This window comes from Pygoscelis adeliae, unplaced genomic scaffold, assembly GCF_000699105.1.
Source record: "Pygoscelis adeliae isolate BGI_AS28 unplaced genomic scaffold, ASM69910v1 Scaffold30, whole genome shotgun sequence".
Lineage (NCBI taxonomy): Eukaryota > Metazoa > Chordata > Aves > Sphenisciformes > Spheniscidae > Pygoscelis > Pygoscelis adeliae.
Window position 1 is genome coordinate 1805667 of NW_008823915.1, and position 22248 is coordinate 1827914.

Consider the following 22248-nt stretch of genomic DNA (forward strand, 5'->3'; position numbering starts at 1 on the left):
GTGCTGTAACAGCAGGCAACTGCAAGACTATACCTAGGAGTACCTCCCATTACTGAGGAAGAGGGTAATTAAAAGAGTGTGAAAGAGCAAGAAGGGATAATCAGAGCATTCACTCACTGTACTTCCTCAGCAGCTACCACTTTTGTATAGTAGTCACTGGAGTACAAAACCACATTGGCAATCTGCTCCACTGAGTGAGAAAGGAGAAAGCGGACAATCAGTTGTGCATACACATCAGAAACAACATAGCTCCCCCCCAACCCACCCTGAGTCTCAGCAATGGAAAACATGATGAGGACAGCAGGAAAACCCATCCATTTAGAGCCTGAAGGGACCACCAGGTCAGACAGCCTGACCTGGATAGAAACCAACAGCACACAAATGGCCAAAGACTATCTTCCCTGAAATGCATCCAGCCTTGATTTGGAGATGACAAAAAGTCAATAATCCACGGTTTCCCCTGTGAGCCTGCTCTTTCCATTATAAAGATCTCTCTTCTCTAAGCATGTCCGTTTCTATATCTGGTCACTGGTATCTCTTGTGTATCTACAGCCAATGCATTTGCATTCAGGAGACACCATCATCAAGCAGACAGGATACCAAACTGTAGTCAAGAGCCTGCGATAATAAATGGCTTATATTCTCCAATCAAACACCAAAAAACCCATAGGGTAATTCTGACTGAAACACTGATGAGGAGAGAATCTGGGGATCGACAAGGTCTTTTTAAGCCTGACAGCGGCATGTCAGCCTAAAAATATTTGGGAATCACTAGACAGTGCATCCAAGACCAGCACTAAATGGGCTTTCTTTAATATAGAGTTTTGTAAAAACCTCAGCAACTTCATTCCCTCCTTGCCTTCCCTTCTCTTTCTCATCCTTTGTGTCTCAGACTGTCTTCCCCAGGTCCAAGTGCAATGGGGCTTGCGGGATGAAAACATGCAGTGCCACAAATAAAACACAGGCACAGTACTGAAACTGCTCTGAAACTGAGCCCCTGCCCTCAGCTTCCTCAGGAGGCATTACACCATTGCTGGCAGAGCAGCTGTTTCTAACATTGCCAGATGTTTCTGAAACCCCAGGCCAAATTGTATGCAACCTAGGCACATTTACAGTTAGCAGGAGCATCACATTGACAGAGAAGCCCTTCCAACCAGCCTCCCAAAAGAAGTGGATTTTTCCCCACAGCACCTGCCTTGCCCACTGCAGATGCCAGACCTTTTCTGTTTACTAGAGGGGACATGCTGGCGCCTGAAATTAAGCCACACAAGTAACCATGAGAGTCAGGAAAAAAGCTGCAGTGTTTCACTTGATGAACAGCAAAGAAACAGCAACAGACAGCGTGGAGGGACAAATTCCTGACTTGTCCCACGCTGCCTGCTTAAACTGTTGCAAGCACTAAATTCTGGCTCCCTTTCAGCCCTCCCACCATTCAGTCTTCTAGCCCTCAAAGAGTCCCAAGCAACAGTAAAAACATACCCTGGACTTTGATCTTCTTCACTGTTTTCTCTGTGCTGTTGTTGATGGTGATAGTGACTGGAATGGGCTCACCATGGTAGTACACCTAGAAGGAATTTGATGCTCAGAAATCCAGCCAGGAGGCTTCTCCCAAGCCCTAAACCCCTCTAGTCCCCCCAGATTAAATCTCCTCACAGAGGCCAGATAAGGCAAGATGACCCTTCCCAATGATTCATGACCCTTCCTTCAATAACTTACGTAGCCTCAAATGACCTTCTAATGGGGTCTCAGCCTCCCCTAACACTAGCTACTGACAGAACATTAGAGCCCTTGAGTGCTGGGCCAAGTCAGTCTCAGCTGAGACCATCTGAGTAACACACAAAGTAGCTGCTTTGGGCAGCAAAATGCATATTGGCATGCCAATACTATGATGTCCACAGCCCCGGGGCAAACTCCTCACCTCTTTACTGAGGCAAGCTTTCAAGTGTAACGGCTTGGTGGACATGAAGAACTGCCAGGTGGTCTCCGTACAAGGTTGGGGTCCTGGCTTTTCTGGAGCATATTGCACCTTACGGATCAGCAGACGTGCAGAGTTCCTGGGAAGCAGTAGAGGACGACATGGTGGTACTTCGTGCTTGGCAGAGGCAGGAGTTCTGCATTCACATGTGCTTACACCCAAGAAGCCCAATGACAAGTGGGGCAAATCTGAACCATCAACCAAGGTGCATTACTGAACCACCCACCGCCTTTAAGAAGGGCAAAGCTGAAGACAGACACACACATTCTGTTACCTCTTACGAATTCTCTCTTCCACATTCTCTGTTGAGAAAGCTTTCACCTCAAAGTCCACCCCACAGCTCTGCCAGAGAGAGAGAAGACAGCTGTGAAACCAGTGTCAGAAGCCAAGAACATCTGCAGATGTTTAAATATCTTTCTATACACCAGAAATTGGCAGATTCCTGCCAGCTGCAAATTATTCTGGCCTCCTACCATTATAATAGAGATCCCTGCCAACTGGTGTGGCAGCATCCACCTGTTCCAGGATGCTTCTGATAAATGAGGCTTAGTTCCCAGCCTTTGACAGATGACATCCCTACTCCTAAAAGGCTTTCTGTGAGAGCAGTGCTGTAGAGGTCACAGCATGCTACAGGTTATAAGACTGATCAGCCTGCAAAGCTCTCCAGTCTGCCTTGGGTTTCGGAACTGAATTTCTGAATGGCTTTGTAATGCCAATACATGACTTAGGGTCAACCTTCTTACTTCCCAATGTCTAAGGGCCGATCAGGCGAAGCTGACCTTTCTTTTAATGGGTTTATACTGCCATGGGACATCTGTGTGAGTCCCAGATAACTCTCTACAAAGCAATATGGGAATTTTTGCTAGAATATCATTCCTTGCAAAAAAACACAGCTTGTCTTTGTGGCACTGGATTCTACGACCTGCTCCCACCTTGCCCAGTTGTTAGTCTAGCTCAGCAGTTCAGAGAAGCATCCAGTGAAGTATAAAAGGAATATTTTAAATTGTTGTCAGAAACCTTGCAGAACATCTCATTATCTGGTGACTTTTACTCCAGGGTTTGTTTTGTTTACACACATGTGCAAGCCAGCCCTTCTCTGCATTTGTTTTAATTTAGAAGCAGGTCTTAACACACGCTACTTACAGCGATCTACGAGATTTTAGTTTTAGGCACTCTGTCTCCTTTTCTCTCATGTAGCCTGACAGCTACAATCATTTTATGTGCAGCCAATGCACAAATCATGTGGTACCCTTAAGGAAACTACAAGTATTGCAGATTTAGTAGTCTTGCTGCTATTTGACTAGATTCCCTTTCTTATTCTGAGGACTTAAATTCCAAGTCTGTGACACACACTTGTAGCTCTTAAGTCAGGTTCCTGACATTTGTGGCATAACACAGTAAACCCCAGTATCACATTATTCTACTCTCAAGCTAGCCAAATAAATTCACATGACTTTTTCCATATGACTTTCCTGAACCATGATAAGCACAAGTGTCCGATTGGTCTCACCTTATCAACATCACGAGGTGCAGGCTGCAGACAGACTGAACAAGGCAGATGATCTGGAAACTGTAGGAGGAAGAAGAGAAAAATACCCCAAAGCAATATTACAAAGATTTCCAACTCTTCAACACTCTAATTAACATATTGCTCACAAAAGGCACAAAGCAATCCTGAAGACAACAGGTCACTCGCTGTAATGTAGTAACCCTTTGAAGTTCTGGCTTAGATAGGGGCCTTAATACACTGGGCCTTATACTTGCCTTGTATGAACAAATTCCTTTCTTCCAAAAATACTTTAATAGCCAAGGGAGGAGGAAAAAAAAAAAAAAAAAGGAGAGAAAAAGTAAAACAAGTCCACGCACATGAAGCACCTGGTCTAAAAATCAAACAGAGCCCTAGAGGCACAGCTTAGAGTAGCAGCTAGAACATCTGGCTCCCCATCCAAGATAATCAATACAGCTCACAGCAGTGCTACTCACTGTTCACATGATGCTTGAAGCAAAGCATCTCTGTGTCAGAAACACAACTAAGGCCATGAAGACCAGCCAGCCACCAACCAGTGTCCATTCGCTCCTGGCCTGGGCAGGGCCAGCAACTCCAGACATCAACTGGGAAGGCTGCAGAGTAGCTCATGGAGACTGAGTGCTAACACCCCATTAGAGACTCCAACAGTTTGAAGATCACTAGATTGTATTTGAGTGGTTAATAACATTACGACAGGTACCAACCCATTTAGCAGAATCATTCAAAGACTTATTTGTTGCTATATCAGAGCATGTGGTTTTCAAACCTGGATCTTCCTAGGGAATGCTAAGGCAGACACGTCACTGACAGTACTGGAAGCATATCCTGTCAGAATCAGAATTTGGCCATGAGCTGTTATTTGTTGACAACATCTGGTAAAGAGCTTTTCATCTGCTTGTTTGATCCATAAATTTTTTAAAGAGAAAGGATTTGGCACTTCCTCTGTGAGCACTGGTATAAAGTATTCCAGCCCCTCAGGAATGGGGAAGACAAGGATATATGGGGCTGTTGCTAGCATAAAGCCATTGCATGTTTCCTTGCCTTTTCAAGGAAAGTACTTTTCACATGCAGTTAGGATCTTCTTGCACTTTACCACTTAGGACAGTAAGAAAAAAAAAAATTGGTACATTGTCTGTCACTCAAAATTGGAACTTTGCATAACATGAATTCACTATTAATCCCTGTCTTCAGTCCATCACCAGGTCTCAGCAACCTGGTAATAACAGACAAGGAGAAGAGGCTCAGAGGCTCTTATGAGATACTTACCGTAAAGAAAAAGGGATAAGCATTTTTCCCCAACTTCTTTAGCAGAGATTCCTGCAAGTGGGAGAGAGACTCTGGCTTGTCAACAGGTGGGTACACTTGGACCCTAGAGAAGAACAGGTCCCGCCGGAAGGCAAGGCCAATCACATCAATGTCTTCCTGGCCATACCGGAAAGCACAGGTCAGGGACACATACACTGGAAAGAAGCACATGATGGTTAAAGCATGCAGTAGGCTAACAATGCAGCCAGGTGGGATGTAAAATCCTCCTGCACTATAGAGTCAGGGAAACCTATTTCAACACTGTTGTATAACCTGGTAAGTATTCATACCATATGTAAGAACATACATTATGTTGAGTAAGAAGCCCGTTCACTGGGGAAGAGTGTTACATTTGTACCCTTAAAACAATAAAAAAAGGTTCTATCTCAGCATCTTACTTCAAAAGACGACTAACAATCTTTGAAATGTATGTTGTGTAAAACCTCAAACCTTTTTTCCCCTTGATAACTGCAGGATCCACCAATACAACACCATCTGAAAGAAAGGAAAAAATAAAAAATATTAACAGAGGATAATCAGGGTTGAGAGAGCAGGAAGGGCAGCACGTATCCTTGTGGACTTACCTACAGGTTCCACATTCCCTACGTTGTCAATGAAGTCCCGCTTTCCCAGGTAGATGGTCAGCTGTAGGGAGAAGATGACCGCGGTTGAACTACAAAGTGTTGATGGTTGTGTGTTCGGACACACACACACATACACACACACAGTGGAGAGCTATAAATCTTGTAGAGTTCGGAACAATTCCATTTTAAATGGGATATTTATTTTTTTCCAGCAAACATGCAATCCCCACCAGACTCAACAGGATTATTCACATGCTTCAGGACATCAGAATTGAAAACCTGATGTAGACCAACTCCTAAAAGCACAACATAAATACTTGTGCATGGGACAAAGAACTATAGATTTAAAGATTTTTTGGTGCCATCAGGTTAGCAAGACAATGAATCAGCTTTGTTTTAAACATTTACCAGCAGAAGAACAACTCAAGACGGAGAGGCGAGTTGCCTTCCCTTGTATTATAATATATGAGAAGCTTGCCCTATAAACTCTGTTTACATCATCTCCTCAAACTTAGCACTAAATACAGTTCACAGTCCTTCTTCAGAAAAAAAAAATAAGGGGACAGGAAAGAGCTTTCTAGTAAGTCTCCAGTGTGACTACAAGTAAAACTCATAGCTATATAAAATACATACATAAATCCATTATTATGGTACTTACAGATTTGTCACGGGTGCTTTTTCTGAAGATAACTTGTTTACGAGGAGAACTAGCATTCTTCCCACTTGTCCCCATCTTTTGAGACTCAGGGCAGCTCATGGTCAAAGATGGGTATGTGACTGTGGGTGAGTGAAGCTTTTCTGCCCCAAGAGGTCCTGGGAAAGATGTCAGAAAAAATAGGTGGATGAGATAAAAGCGGAAATATACTTGGTGGGTAAAGCACTCTACTCCCATGTATAGTTTACCAAAGACTATTTCAATAGATACTCAGGCACAGCACAGAAGGTGGGTTTCTTTTCATTTTAGCAGTTCCTCATTAAAAAAAAAAAAAACATAAAACCATCTATTTAAAAACAGCTCTTCAGAAACATTACAAAAGACCAAGAACTCTTTTTAATTAGTATTAAAAAATTAGTAGACTAATAGAAAAATCTGGAGGGGAAGGGGTAGCTTGGCCTTTGCAGAGAGGTTTGTAGAGAGTAATTTTGTGAAGAAATCTGTAAGAGTACAGATAAAGGTAATCTGATCAACACAAGGTACTGTGATTTTTCAAAAGATACCTCAAGATTTGTCATCAGAGGCTCTAAATTGTCATGAGGTAAGAAGGAAGGTCATCTCACTCATTAATAATGGGATAAAATATAGGAAATAAAGAATATCAATACATACGGTTTTGGCTACTTTCAGGGTTTGGATTATTTTTGGGGGGGTTGTTTGTTTTTGTTTTGTTTTTTGACCATTGCAAGTATACAACAGCGCAGTGTCATCTGTCCTGGGGTATTTGCTGTTGAGCATATCCTTGGATGAATAGAAAGAAGCCTAGATAAGGAGTGAATAGCCTGCCCACAGACACAAAGGTATTCAGGATTTCCAAAAGTAGAGCTGTCTATGTTAAGCTGGAGGAGTGCTTCATGATGCAGACTGGATAGGTGATGAAATACCGTATATTCTATAACGGTAAGTGAGAAGTATTGCACTCAAAGAAAATACAACTATAGTCTCACATGCACAGTTATACTTGGTATCACTTAGGAAGAATGCCTTGACATAAGCAGAGAAGTTATTAGGAAATAAATCAAGAACACAGAGAATGCCATTTATACCATTTCAGAACCCCTTACTTATCCACATCTTGGATACAGCATGCTCAGTCCAAGACCTAGAAAGGTAGTATGTATTGGTAAGGAGTCAGACCAAACCCAAAATGAGAACTCATCTGTCCTACTGTATCTTCCTAAATCAGAACCAAATGCAACCCATTACTTGCAGGGTATCATTGAACCCAAACCAGAATGGACCTTAAGAACATAGCAGTCCAGCCACCTGCCCAGGAAGGTAACAAGTATAACCAGGGGTAGGGAACAGCTTGTACCCACAGAAAACACAGATGGAATAAGATTCTTCAGGGGTGGGGCAGACCAAAAGGACACAAGAGATATCCAGAGAGAGAGATGTCCAGAAAACCTAAGCAGTACAAAGCAGAGAGAGATTAGTTCTTCACTTTGTTGTAAGTCATAAAATAGCAGCATTCGGTTAAGTGATCAGACAGCAAATTCAAAATAAAGTGAAGCATTTCCCCACATAACACAAGATTCAAGAGTACAGTGTGTTGCTGCAGAAGGCTCCGGAAATCACCAATATGAACTGATTCACAGGATTATAAGTGTTCACAGGGAAAAGGCTTTTGGCAGATGTTGGACAGGATGATCCAGGTGCAACCTTAACCCCATAAGACTCTGAAGCTGAGGAGCAATATCAGGAAACGACGATGCTACATATGCCTTATTCTTACACTTCTCCCTACTGGACCTGCATGAATGAGTGTACGGTGTTAGACAGACCATTGGTCTGACAGTGTAGGACTGTCCTTGAAGTTTGCTTCCATTCTATTTTTCTGCTTGCTTTCCCATTTTAAAACTGTTTTAAGAGTAGGAACAGTTTATAGGGCCTACTTGCACACAACAAACTGTAGAAAAAGGAAATACTTCCCTTCTTAGAAAGCTGGAAAAAACATAAGGTAGAGATTAGAGACAGACTTTACACGTTTAAGAATTTCTAATTTTTATGAAGTATAGGTAGGTTTTCCAAGTCCAGAATAGTATTTGTTGCTGAACAGACACCCTACTCATGCTGTAGACCCAAATAAACGAACAAGCAAATAACATTACATACCTTGCTGTGTTCCAAATGCCACAGGAGCTGCCACGGGACAAAGACGTGAACTCCTAAACTACTGAAGACAGACGAATTTTCCACGCAGCCATGTCCTGTGCTTCTTCGCATCTACCAGAGGGAACCACTAACCTCTTCGCAAACAAGGAAGACAATTTGTAGGGGATTTGAAAGCACGTCCCTAGTTGCGTCCATCCAGGATTTCAAGAATTAATCCCCCTCCAAGAGCAAATATTCTACCTGGGCTAAGATTCAACTGGAAAGTGGTTAAGTCAGCAACATACAGCATTACCTAAGGAAGTTCAGATAGTCAATGGAAGAGGTCTACAATGTCATACTCACATGCTTTGCAAAGACTACAGACTTACATAGAACAGGATGGTTACTGAAAGCAGCTTTATTCTAAAGCTCTTTCTCTATCTTCTCCTTCCTAATGTTGCAAGCTATCCAGCCTGATAAGAAGCTGAACAGACAAGAGCCGTTTATGAAAAAGGGAGTTTATAAAACACTATGTCTCTATAAATAGTTGCCATTATGAAGGACTTCCAAACACTGAGAACAATGTATTATTCTCATAATCACTAAGCAGTTTATCTATTATTGCTCCACCAACGTCCCATTGGCATGCTGATGCAAAACAGCATGTTGCTAGCTAGTACACCTCCCCTCCTTAATTTACTTATAGAGTGAGACACAACATCCAAGACACATGAACCGACATTTCAACCAATTTAGCTTTTCTGTTCATGAATGTCCCAAGAATAGCTTTTCCCCCACGCCATGAATTTGGTCTTGATATGCACAACAATATGTGTAATTTTTGGCTTGCAAGCTGCATAAACAGCTGTAGCTTTCCTCAGGGCTGCATCTGTTAGTTTGATTAGAAAGATCACATGATATCCTCTCCGTTTGCCAGCCTGAACAGCACCCTCCATCTCAGGCAATCTTGCAGTCACAAATCAAGCTTGCTTTTTGCAAACAATCACCAACATTTGCCTGAATAGTGGCCTGGGTACACAAATTATTCCAAAAAAATGAACACAGAACCAGTGTTCCTCAGCTCTTTCAGCATTTTCCAAATTCCAGCAACATTTCATTAATTGGAGGTGGATTTTTTGGAAAGCTTAATCACTACTCTGTTTAACCAACTCTGGCAAACACAAACCAGCCAGCCCTAAAACACAGAAATTCATGTGTGCCTGTGTTGCTGAAGGAAAGCCAGATCCTGGTTGTAGGAAGTAGGGAAGAGACCCCAGAAACTAACCCACAAAATCAACACATCCTATTCAGTCACACAGTGCAAAAGCAAAAAGGAGAAAGCTGGTTTTGTTAAGAGTTTGTGCTGCTGCCACTGCTGGTACACCTGCTGCTCCTCTGAGGGCCTGGGAGGTGTGGATACGTGCACCACTGCAAACTTCTTCAGGGAGCTTGGAAGCAGCTTCTCCATAACACGTGCTTCCTAATGAACCCTTATGTCCAGAGAAAGATGCCCACCCCACCCCCCAAAACCACTTGAAGGGCAGCTCCACCTTTAGCAGAGAAACAGTGTGACAGCCACCTCTTCTTCCCTCTGCAGATTGAAGCAGAAAAGGGGGCAATAGAAGTAAATAAACCAACTATAGCAGAAAAAGCTAAAATTGGTCACTAGAATTTCCTACCTACCTTGGTCCTAAGGAATTTTAATCTAAAATGCTTAAGTTCTTAGCTAGCTAGGCATTATCCTCGAGTATTATTAACCTACTTTGTAACATCACAGGCAAAACAAAGCCCTTTGTGTAAGATGTGCATCCACGTTGTAGAAAAACACAAGTATAGCAGCCTAAATTATAAACATCCTAAACCCATTCTGATCCTCCTCAGCAGAGCCTGCAGAGTTTTTATTACGTTAATCTCCCAATAATCCTTCATCATGCTGACTTGTCATTTAGTGATCTGCTTTTCCACAGTGACCAAGGTCACCTGGGCTCTTGCTAGGTGCCTTTTCAAGGACCTTCTGCCACAGCAACAGGCGGAAGAAAAAAATATCTTGCCTTTAGAAATGCTTCAGAATGCCAATGTGAACCTTTTCATTTTTGCTACAGTTCTCACTTCCAAGAGCTGGACAGAAGGCTTCTTTTCTTACGAAAACAGGAAGGTGGTCAGTGATGGCTCTTAGTTATGTATAAGATTTGTACATTGAACAGCTGAAGGCTTTGCTTCATTACTCTGAAGTAGGAACCAGAGCATTATCTTCAAGAAGGGTTTTCGTGTTTTTAAAAAAATGTGACTCCTATTAATGGCTTAAAAACTTCACAAGGTAGCAGTCGAAGTATCACAGCAGAAAAAGCCTTCTATTTTCAGCAGTGTCTGAAATACAGATACTGATTTCCTCAATTCAGTAATTTATCCAAAACGTCCAAGAATACATCAACCTTTCAAAGACAGAGGCACTTGTTCGACACGGTAAGACTTCCTTCAGTCTCCTTCCTGCCTCTCCAAGGCAGTATTCCTGAGACAGGGCAAGACCAGGTTTTATCTGCCAGATGTCCAGCTTTAAGCTAAGAGCATTATCCTCTGTCCCCCTCCACACCAAATCTCACAATGCGACTGAATACAAATCCACAATTCATCAGGAAAACACATTTCGGGTTCCCCTCTTCGCTCATTCACAACAAGATCTCACACACAGACACACAAATAAATGAATCGGAGCATTGTGGGGTTTTAAAAGCAGAACACAGGTTTATTTACAATCAAGTTCTTATGGGCAGCTGAATAAATAAAAACTTTGCCCCATATACTCTAATTCCCCTCTGCAGAAAGTGTCTGAACAAAAGGCTAGGTTAGAGAGATGCCTGTTACAGCAGCTGCTCCCTAATCCAGCCCCTCCAAAGAACACACTTCCTTAGTAAAACACTATCGGGAAAGAAGAAAATAAAGTGCAAATAAAAAGGCAATAAAACGCTGCTGGCTTGCCTTGAGGCCCAGACGATGTGGAAGGTTTGGCTGGATAAAGTTATGCCAGGTAGCTCACACCCAGCCACATCATGGTTTTGGATGCTTAAACAGGGACAGAGCCAAGACACTGCTCTGTAGCACAGAGAGGGCTCCAGCACGAACAGGAATATTGCACGTGTGCTCAAGAAAGGGGCAAGTGGCCTGGAATTGCCAGCACCAGAACAATGGATTTGGGATTTAACCCGACTGCTCCCCTGTGTTCTACTGACAGCCGCCAGGACAGGACAGATGAACAGAAAAAGGGACCAAACATCTATATTCTGGTACTGAAGTCACAGTATGACTACATTCCTTATCACAGCAGCACAACAGAAGTTGAACTTCTCTCTCCTCACACCCAGTAACCAAACCGCCTGTGGAATAAAAAGATTTAAAATCTCCTATTTTGTGATACCCAAGCTGTTGAAGGGCATTTTAACAAAAGGGTGCAGAAGTCCTGAAGAACAGACCATGCCTTAACAGGTGGAAGTAATACAAAGAGTTCACATGACAGTGCTGGAGAACCTGTGTCAGGACCAGAGCAGATCTGAATTGAGCTGATAACTCAAAAGGCAGAGCTGCCAGAGCCATGGGAGACTCTTTAAAAGCTGTTCCAACACTTCAGACTGCCCAGGACCTGTCCATGTTTCAGGATCTTCTCACCCCATGCCTGAACTAGGCCACAAGAACAGAACACAGGAGACAGGACATGTATTAAAGTCAGCATACACAGTAACTTATTTCCAACATTTCCAACTCAGAAGTGCTGCAGATACATTTGTGTGACGGGGTATTTGGCACAGCTGTCTGGTGAGGAATCCCGCTAGTATCTTCAGCTCCACTTGGTGCATAGATACTGCATGTAAAGGCATGACTAAGTAGCATTCTCCATCCAGAACAGCTAATCCCTTGCTGAGTCCGAGTGCCACAGTGCAGTTAGGGCCATAAGAAGTCTCTGACTCAGGCTCCTTCTCCATTGCTTTAGAACTTTCCTCTGGAAAGCGAAGCCCACGCGCTTGTTATTATCCCAACTCAGGATGGATCTGGGCTCGGGTCTCCATTCTGTTCAGCCACAGTCCAGCACCACCATGCACAGAGGTGCTGGACACTCTGCCTTTCACCCTCCGTCCAGTCAAAATTCAGACCACAGGACAGCCTTGTTTCCTTTGTCCACACTGACCACATGGGCACCCGCTGGTGACCATGCAACTGCATTGATAGAAGAACTGAAATGGAAGCCAGGTATAAGTTTACAAAAAAGCTGAATTCCACAACAGCACTTAACACTGGAATGAAATATTACAGTACTCTATCAAAGAAAAAGCACGTTCTCAGCTCTCAAGAGACTCGGGCTTTTAATAAGCCTAAGAGAGACACAGTTTCTTCAGACTGTATTAAATGTACTTTATTAGAATCATATCTCAGTTTAAGAAGTTGAACAATAACAAACCTAACCTTAATTCAATCTAGAGAATGCTGCCACGAATCCACAAAGAATTTGCTTATTAAAAATTCTCACACACCAATAAGTTGCAAAGCTGTATAACTACAATTCTTTCATACCTCAGCAAGATTCACAACCCAGATCCCCACTTTAGATTATACGGCCAGCTTCCCCTCACCTGTGATGCTTTGCAAGCATCCTCTCCAATTTCCCTGTGAGCACATTCCAAATGTAGAGGGCCCCATCAGCTGAACCAGCAGCCACATAGTTACCGTCAGGGCTATGAGATCAGAGAAGGTGCAGAAGGCAGAGAACAATTTTCAAGTCAGCAATTTATCAGCACACATCATCATTCCACCCGCAACTTCCTAAGCAAGCAACTTAGCATTAAATAGTCTTAAGAGTTATGTGTTACCAGCTACTAACACTAAGAGGTGAAAGCACTTTGAAATCAGAAAGTTTCCAAGACATTGGATCAACATCTACAGATACACTCTGTCTTGACCAAGAGGCAACCTTGGGCAAATCACAAACTCTGCCCCAGTTTTTCTAGCTGTAAACAGGGACAATACAGCCAAGCATCAGGAATCACTCACTTTTGCTGGGGAAAGATTTATCAGATATCTTACTTATATCTGACCTTACCTGAACACAACTCTTGTCCAGTCAGAGCCACATTTGAATCCCTGGGCGCTGAAAAGTTAGAATCAGATAATTGTAAATTCATTTATAAGAAGATGGACTTCCACGTTCTCACTAAAGAGCATGGTAAGGATTTCTACATCATTCAGAATAAGATCCAGTATCCCTTTATCACAATTTACATTTCTCATATACCCTCCTCTCAATCACATCTGAAGAAATTCTTTCCTTTAGGCCAAAGACTTCTAAGCCAAGCTATCTTCTTTAAAGAGGTAAATGAAGAGATCCACCAGAGCAGATCTTTGCAGTTAGACTCTAGAGAACTTTGCTACCCATGTAGAAAAGTCAGGAGACTGCTCTCTCCATGGAGATACTGAAAAACACTCCAATACTGAGGGCAATCCGCAATCCAAAGTTCTGAAATTCATAATGTTCTTGTGGAGAACACACCCACCTGAATGTCTGCTTGACAGCACTAACCCGCAGATCAATGATCTTCAGTAGATCATCACGGGAACAAGTCAAAAGCTCTGTTCGCTCTGAGTTCAGGTCCAGAGCTGTGATTCTTCCAAGCAGCTCCAGTTCTTTTACTATGCTTTCAGTCCTAAAGACAGAAAAAAAAAAAAAAAAGGAGAGAAAGAAAAAAAAAAAAAGAAAGAGTAAACCAAGGTCCAGAAGCCAAACCACTGCATCAAAACTTTGACTTGTCCCAATGTGGAAGAAGAGGAGAAAAAGGATTACTGGTTTATTCTCACATTTTGATTCTTTCCCAAGCTAGATCTCACTTTGTGGACAACATTTCCAGCCAATAGTTAGATACTACTCTCCTCACAACCCCACGCTCTGAAAAACTAAGTAACATCTCGAATGGCAAGTACTGACCAATGCAAAATATTTACAAGAAAGCAGACTGCCTTTTCAGAAAAGAAACGGCATACCCCCCAAAAAAAAATCCCAAACCACCAAACAGTATAAAAGTAGTAACAAAAGTCTCTTCCAGTGGCCTTCTGCAACTCTTACAACAGTCTCATTAGCTTCCAAGCTCAGGAATAAGAGTTCCCTAGTTCAGATTATACTCAGACAGCAATCCCATAACCATTCCTATACTATAAGCTCTCTTACAATAGTTTTACCTGATGTCCCAGAAACGAATTTTCTTATCAAAATGTCCACTCATTACACATTGCTCAGTACATACGATGTCATTGCAGCTAGATCCTGCAAACACTGTTTTTATACCTAAAAAGAATAAACCAGTGGTGACAAACTGATATTTATATTGTACAAACTGATGAAAACAGAGACAGAAAATAATCGCTATACCACACACACACACAGTGGCCACACAGAGCAGTGTCCAAGGAGTGCCACAGGGCAGACAAACTCTGTCTTTGAATAATCCCGATTTAAGTCTTCAACAACCTCTCTGCCCTTCTCAATCTCCTTTGCTCTGGCTAATATCCCTTTAAATGCTCCCATGACAGCTGCTTTACTTCCACTTCATATTTAGACAGCTATAATTTGCTACTGTTAAACAACATGAAACTGTCTCCTTGACCTATGTTTGCAGTCCAGGTATCAAGGTAACCTTGAATTTCAACTTATCTCTCAGTGCAAGCAGGTTTAAGAGCCATCAATAGGAGAAAAGCTAAAGAAATAAGGGGTTTCTCCCAAACAAAAATCTGGATCCTATCATTTCCTTCATTTGAGATGTCGAAATTTTTGGTACATTTCCAAGAGACATTTCCATCCACCTCAGAGTTAAAAACTCTGACCTGGCTCCAAGTTTTTAGTGGAAGACTAAAATACCCACTCCCAGATTGGTAAAAAAAAAAAATACTCATGGAACACGGCTGCTGTTAATGTCATAGCATTAACAGGGCTTCCTGCATACACATGATTTCTTATTCTTACTTCATGTAACAGGCAGAAAGAATCCGATTACTTGAATAACAACAGAAGATGGCATGGCTGCTAGTTTTTGCTGGAAGATGAAATAATCTGGCTGATGTCAGACTTCCATTTACGTTCAGTAGAAGCACAGAACATGGATGAAAGACAGAAGTTAGGTTTCCTTACAAACTTTGCTGCGGAGGTCCCAGAGCTTGAGGGTCCGGTCATGACTTCCTGAAACAATGCGTGCATTGTCCAACAAGAACTTGGCTGACAGAACTTTACCACTGTGACCTGTCAGGGTGTGCTGAGGACAAGAGATTTACATGGTAAAATTGCACAGTTCCACTTGCTCCCTTTTCCTCAAGGCTTACTAGTCCTGCTATTTAACAACTCAAAGACAATCTAAAATCATAATTTGCATGTCTACTGCATTGCTTGGAGAAAAAAAAAAATCTATTATAGTTAAACAGAGATTAACCATGAGTAGGAGTATTAAGTACCACAGAGTTCAGCCTGAAGCTGGAAGACACAGGTCACCTTTGGCTGCAGTTTCTCTAGCTACTCAGGGAACCTGCGAGTTCTCTTCCTCAACACTCCATATGCCTACATTTCATGGACAGACAGCAACTTGCAGGAGCAATGAGAAGGGGTTAAAGCATGCTGAAAATGGAAATTGTGCCTTCAGGTTTTTATAATGAGCTTCTCTCAAGGATACAACAGGGCATCTAGTCTCAACTGTTGTTACATCTTCAAGCCTGAAAGCTGAGACAGCCAGAGATTTCAGAACAACTCCCTGCAGCAGTTTCTATAACTGCAGGGGGAGGCTCTGTGGGGCTGAGAAGAACATGAACCACATTCACTTCAAATTGCTGAATATTTACATACTACATCACAAAACAGATAATGAATGACTGAAGTAAGAATTGTGAAAAAACAAGAGAGAAAACTTTGGCATATAGTTAGATTTTTTTTTTTTTTTAAATACTCAAAGGACTATCAAATTACACAAAGCAATCTGGGCTTGGGAAATACAAATGAAAAACCCTTAATAATGGAAAGGAATGGGAGTGAAGTTTGGAAAAAAGCAAACGTGATACACAACACAAAGTCTGAAAGAACGAATCATCCCATAAAGGACACAAACTCCACAAAGGAGCTTTCACTCTGCATCTCTTATGCTCTTCCTGCAGTCATTACATACAGATATTTGCATTTAATTAGGGAGTTTGTGGCAAAATTTACCATGATTTTACTGCCGCCTGCTCATGTGCAAGCCATGACAAATCCATACCACACACTCGAAACAAATAATGCACTATTTTATCTCAGTGAACACACTCACCCAAAGCTGGTAGTCACCAAGGACACCAAAAAATTACAAGAAGATAGTGTGAAGCCACGTGGACGTATGCAGGGATAACTAACTTATAGCAGACTATAGTCTGCTAAACTTTTATTCACTATCATTTACATCCAACAGTAGGTTTTGCAGCCAAACAGAAGCTGCAAAAGAACTGATATTCTTCACTTTCCTAAACTGAGACCTGACATCTTCACACTGAGAACTGCCCAATGAATTATAATGCAACTGTAGGTTATAACTGGCATGTGAAATGTCAGAAGGTTCAGAACAAAGTAGCATCTTCCTAAAATAAAAAGTTGAGGAAAAGCGTACACAGGAATGACAAAAAAAAACCTCTTAGAAAGCCGAAAAGAAACTTTTATTTTGGTCAAAGGTGAATCCTTCTTTAAGCTAGAGCTAAGTGTTGGAGAAGAACGTGAGTACAAAGGAGTTGAGAGGAGAGGAGGAATCTTTCAAAATACATTGAGAATAAAGCCAAACACTTTTAGGCTTGCTGCCTTTAACAGCTAGGCAAAGGGCTCCTTTTTTCAAGAACACTGCTCCTGACTTAAACAAAAAAATCCCTGTCTTCTGCAAACCCTTTTTCAGCAGTCCCCTCCTTGGATTGAGTGTAAAACATTGAAGTGGTTCTCCATAAGCCGTAAGAAGCATTTATATTTCCACAGAGGGGGATGCAAAAGTGTATTGGGTTTATGTGGTAAGGTTTTGCTAGCAGGGGGGCTGTATTGTGAAAATATGCAGTAACTGGAGTTTCCTGCAAGGCTGTGCAGAGACCAATACTGTATTTTAGGTCTTGCGAAGACCCTTAATAGAAATAAAGATCCTGTTAACAAAAAGAATTATTGAAAGTGTCTGTCAATGCCCAACTTCCAAAATTGCCATGTCCCCATTAGACAAAACTGGAAATACAAGGCAGAAACAGCCTGAGCACTGCTTTGCCTTCAAGAGACTCACCCGTAATCGATTGTCATCAACTGTCCAGATTCTGCTGGCAAAGTCATTTGAAGCTGCTAAGAGGTAAGAACCCTGTGAACACAAGATTAATTTAAAATTACTTCTGCAAGTCAATATGCAATTTAAACTCAAAAGTATTTCCAATAAATCATTAAAACCATATTAGTGCTCTATTGCCAAGGGAAAAAAAAGAACAAAACCAAAACCACAGTAGCACATCCTAGTAAGAAAAGCTAGTGTAACAACTTTGAAAAAGGCTATGGCTTTTTCTTCTCATCAAAATGTGACAGTGATTTGTAGAATAAGGACTACAGATAAGAGGAATAACAATAACTAGACAAGAAAGGACATTCTCCTTTCCCTTCTGCTGCAGTGAGGAAACGGGTTCTAGTTTACCCTCATCAACTGTGGGTTTTTTTCCTCTTTTTTGATTTTTCACAGGGAAAAAGCCCTGCATCGTCCACCCCCACTGCTTAGATATGCCTCAGAGTGGAATTAGCCCAATTCTTGCAATTTTCATTACAATTCTAACATTTTAAACTAAGATGCCAAAAACTAAATCTGTCCAAGGAGAAATAAATTGACTTGTTCATGGCCTTAGGCTTAGGGCTCTTCCAAGTCATCCATGATGGAGAATGGACACCAAAAGATTCACACTTGCACTCCTGTCCATCTCAAAAGACTTTCCTGAATCCTTAAAGTCCATTAGCATGTCACCTCAGGCAGTTCGCACCTCTCAAGCGGCTTGCAAAAATCAGAACTAGTTTCTCCTGCAGATTAACAGTGCCAGCAAGTTTAGCACATAGAATCACCAAATGGAAGAAATGTCAGCTTTGGTCTACTGTCTATTCAGTAAAGCACTGTGTTACGGGAGAGGTCTCAGCAGAAAAGTCAGATCACATGTCCAACTTTAACAATCCAAGACCTCAAACTCCTTCAAGTAAGACTGTTGGATGCTGATCCCAGTCATGTCTCCGATACTTCAGGTTAACATGAACTGAACACATCACAAACTGTCAGCAAACACTCTGCCAGCCACACCATTACTGTGCCATGACTGGTGAGAAACTGCTGGGAGAAAGGGTCATGGAAGTGCAAGTCTTCGGATAGTCAGACCTTTTACTATTCATCACAGACCTCAGCAGAGCACTTATGGAAATAAACTTCACAGAAATAAAGCCTCAGTGTATTTGCCTCTTTTGTGCTGTTATGCCAGCTTCAGTGGGAACCTAAAGACTAATTTCTTACTTTAGACAAAGCCTAGTGTATTTTATTGTAATGTTATCATAATAGCCCAAAATAGCCAATGTCTGAGCTGCATATCATCTTCTGAATTGCAAAGCAAAGATGAGAATTACAGACTGCAGCATAACAAATAAAGATCTTCGTAAAATTTTTAACTATTTGCAGTTACTCTCCTAAGTATTTTAACTCATTTCTTAGGTAACTTTTTGAAAAGTGTTAGAATGGCAATTGATAGCAAAGCACAACATAATTCAATTAATTTATTCCCAATCACAAACAGTGGGTATTGCACAGATACTCACAGCACTATCGAATTCTATGCTTGTAATCCCAGCATTACTACCAGAGAGGGAACCTTTGGGCTCGCACCTATCTGTACAGAGAAAGATTTTTAAGCAATGGATTAGAACAGAAGCTGACACAAAGTGAACTATAATATGAGTTTGTTTAGCATCCCGCCATACCCCAGTGCAAAAAAGTTTACCTCCCAAGACTTCCCAAAGCTTAACCCTCCGGTCCATGCCTCCTGTTGCTAGTAACCGGGAGCCAGGGCTGAACTGCACTGCATTCACCTCCCCATCATGTGCATCCTGAGGAGTAGGAGGAACAGAACAGCCACCCAAAATGGAATTAGCATAGACCCAAAAAAACACAGATTAGAAAGCTATAGAACTTAAAGGTTATACAGAACCACAACTGTAGATCTTTCAGCAGTATATAGGAAACAAAGCCACAGACTGAAACTCTACTATGGTTGATGGTATACAAACAGAGCAAAAAGACTGATCCTTATCTATAGAAAAAAACAAAAGCACAAAGAAAAACACTAGCAAGGACTCAACAGTGATGGTAAACTGCCAGAAGCCTTACAATGCTTCATAACTTTAGGCTTTATAAAGTAAGGCTTTTAAGTTACACCAGAAAAAAATTAAGGAAAGGACAGAACACAGTAACAGGTGATATGCTGTAGAAGGAAACTAATTTTTCATTTTTCCATTTAGGGCCAGCCATGGAACATGATCCAATTAGTTCATGCAACCACGGAACACTCAAGTCAGGCTTGAGTTAGGAAAGTCTGCTAGAAAACAGCATAACATATTAACTGCATTCATTTAGTGTATTGGCAATAATGCTACTTTATATTGGTGATTAAGTAGTACCAGCACAGCTGTGACAGCACCTTCTCTCACAGAGAACTTGGGCTTAAGCTGTGGTTCCTATCTGCAGGCGCAGTGACACCCCTGCACCCTTGCTTTCTCACAGCCTAATGTTTTGAAGTTTGAGTTGGCCACTTAATAGCGATTCTTAACCTTTTAAAACCTATGAGAATGTTAAGATTCCTTCCTTTCCCCCCCCCCGTTAATTTCACAGCTTTATACTACTTACCCACACAGTATTAGTACCACATTCTTAATTCATTTGCTGCATTCGTTTTTAAGTATTTTCAGTAACTGCTCTTTCAAAAATCAGTTTTTCTGGAAACTTGTATTTTTCTGGAACTTGTTGCTTGAACTTGGTCTGCCAGCTCATATTTAGGGGTCATCACACTTCAAATCTGATCTTTCTACAAGTGCAGAAGAGCCATTCAGAACAAAACTGGTCAAAGGTCTTGCCTAGAAACTATGCCCGAGAACGATGGCTGAAGTGACTACCTTCTCCGCCTTCCCAAGCCTGTTCTACTCATCTCTCCAGAAGTGACCCTGTGCCCCCTGTATCTGCCAAACCTCTGGCACAGAGTCCTTGCATTCATTCCTCGAATGCTCTGCTGGACCTAGACATGTCCTCACACTCCACCTGGGCTCCAAACACAGGAGCTGAAACATAACACAATCTCCAGAACAAACATATGGATTCCCATGAAACGAGTAGGGTCTTTTTCCTTCTAATATTGCAGTGCTAACCACACATCACCTCCATACCGTCAGTCTGACAGGCTTACTACTGCAGCTGTTCCTACTCCTGCTGCAAGATGGGGAATTGGAATCGGGCAGCATTCTCCACGTTGCCAAGACTAGGGGTCAGCATAGTCTACTGTGGTTTGCCCCTCCATATGGGGAAGACAGGCTGCGCTGCTCTTGGAAGTTCAGATGACATTACAGAAGATCAAGAGAAAGGCGAAAACAACATAACCTTCCACATTGTTCTTGAAAACCTTACATACATAGCTTTGCAATACCCTTTATGATGACATGTGCTTGCTGTACATAGCCAGAGGAGGAGAGAGGCTGCAACACATACTGCAGCCATGAACACCACCTCTGATGCTCTCTATTCAAGCGAGTTCCAGGCTGTCACTTAAGTTATGACCCTATTCTCACTTAAGGTAACGTTGCTACTCCCTCCACCCCATGACTTCCTTTAGAGAAGATGGTAACAGGGCAGGCCAGGAATACACAAGCCTCCATGCTGCAGTGAGCCACTCTTACTCTGGATGAAAAAAAGAAGTCATTTCATATCCATGAAATATCTACATCCAGCATTGGAGTGCCTGAGAAGGCTCAAGAGGAATGTTCAATCAAGTAGCTGCATTACAAGACAATTTACAATATCTTTCATTCAGAAGGCAAAGCCCTTCACAGAAATTTAAGTTTGGCCTTGTGAGGCCAAAACAACACATAAAGGAGGTCTCAGCTTGAAAACTTTAGATCACACACAACAAATGAAGACACCCCACTACCACGAGCTCCTCTTAATTAGTTCTGTTGGATGACATTCAGTGCCACAACTCCCTTCACTGTGGGGAACTGGAACTGAATTAATCCCAGACTGTCAGCAATCTCTTCCTCAATCATAGCTCTACTATGGCATGACAGAACAAGGACTGCTGGGAGCCAAGAGGGTAATGGAGTGTAATTCCCCTGTGCCCTCAGACCTTTTACTAGTCATCATTGACCTCAGTAAGTCAGACATCAAGCACATTGGCTCTGAGAAGCATTTGGGCTAAGAATTAAATGGGATGAACTATGCGACCAAATCAAGAATTCCTTCTTGTTTGGCAATGTTAATAGAAAGAGTTTCAGGAGTGAAGTTCCCACACAGATAGGATTCACTTCCTCCAAAGACAGTAAAAGGAATGCTAAAACCGAGAATTCCTTCTATACTTACAAAGACACATATGGCAGTAGTGGGCACTCTCACTTCTTTACTGGCACCTGAATGTGGCTCTACATTATCCTGGGGAGCAGGGAACGAGGACAAAGAACGCCTCCTGAGACGAAACAAAGTAGAAGTATTTTAAAATGGGAATGAAGGCTGTTTCTCTTGAGTTCATCCAGATCTGTACCTGTCACTCAACTACACGGTACAGTGATTAAAAAAAAAAAAACGGGGGAAGGAGTTTTTAACTTTCTTTTATCCCATCTTTCAAAAGTTACATTTGTCATATAACACTACATCCACTTGTGGCTTTAGATATTTCATAGTACACCAGATAAGTTACCTGAACTGATTACTGACCTCATTTTGGAGCAGTCTTTTTTTTCTTTAAATAGGAAAGAGAAACATAG

General features: G+C 41.8%; 2 protein-coding genes across 5 annotated transcripts in view; both read right to left on the reverse strand.

Annotated features, from left to right (window-relative positions):
• SAG (S-antigen; retina and pineal gland (arrestin)) overlaps positions 1 to 6183 on the reverse strand; it is a 16587-nt gene extending 10404 nt beyond the window's left edge. The window contains exons 1-9 of the mRNA XM_009319077.1: positions 6051 to 6183; positions 5393 to 5453; positions 5259 to 5303; positions 4770 to 4963; positions 3486 to 3545; positions 2250 to 2317; positions 1919 to 2054; positions 1480 to 1564; positions 118 to 190 (exon numbers count right to left, since the gene is read on the reverse strand). Of these exons, the coding sequence (XP_009317352.1) occupies positions 118 to 190; positions 1480 to 1564; positions 1919 to 2054; positions 2250 to 2317; positions 3486 to 3545; positions 4770 to 4963; positions 5259 to 5303; positions 5393 to 5453; positions 6051 to 6149 (821 nt within the window). The 5' untranslated portion in view covers positions 6150 to 6183. The remainder of the gene's footprint in view (positions 1 to 117; positions 191 to 1479; positions 1565 to 1918; positions 2055 to 2249; positions 2318 to 3485; positions 3546 to 4769; positions 4964 to 5258; positions 5304 to 5392; positions 5454 to 6050) is intronic.
• A 4735-nt stretch (positions 6184 to 10918) lies between these two features.
• The window catches only part of ATG16L1 (autophagy related 16-like 1 (S. cerevisiae)), a 22808-nt gene continuing 11478 nt past the window's right edge, over positions 10919 to 22248 (reverse strand). For all 4 annotated transcript variants that reach the window (XM_009319114.1, XM_009319098.1, XM_009319106.1 and 1 more), the window contains 10 exons: positions 21848 to 21950; positions 19227 to 19332; positions 19045 to 19115; positions 17498 to 17569; positions 15364 to 15484; positions 14418 to 14523; positions 13739 to 13888; positions 13288 to 13335; positions 12821 to 12922; positions 10919 to 12424 (listed from right to left, as the gene is read on the reverse strand). In XM_009319114.1, coding sequence (XP_009317389.1) covers positions 12331 to 12424; positions 12821 to 12922; positions 13288 to 13335; positions 13739 to 13888; positions 14418 to 14523; positions 15364 to 15484; positions 17498 to 17569; positions 19045 to 19115; positions 19227 to 19332; positions 21848 to 21950 — 973 coding nt within the window. In that variant the 3' untranslated portion in view covers positions 10919 to 12330. The remainder of the gene's footprint in view (positions 12425 to 12820; positions 12923 to 13287; positions 13336 to 13738; positions 13889 to 14417; positions 14524 to 15363; positions 15485 to 17497; positions 17570 to 19044; positions 19116 to 19226; positions 19333 to 21847; positions 21951 to 22248) is intronic.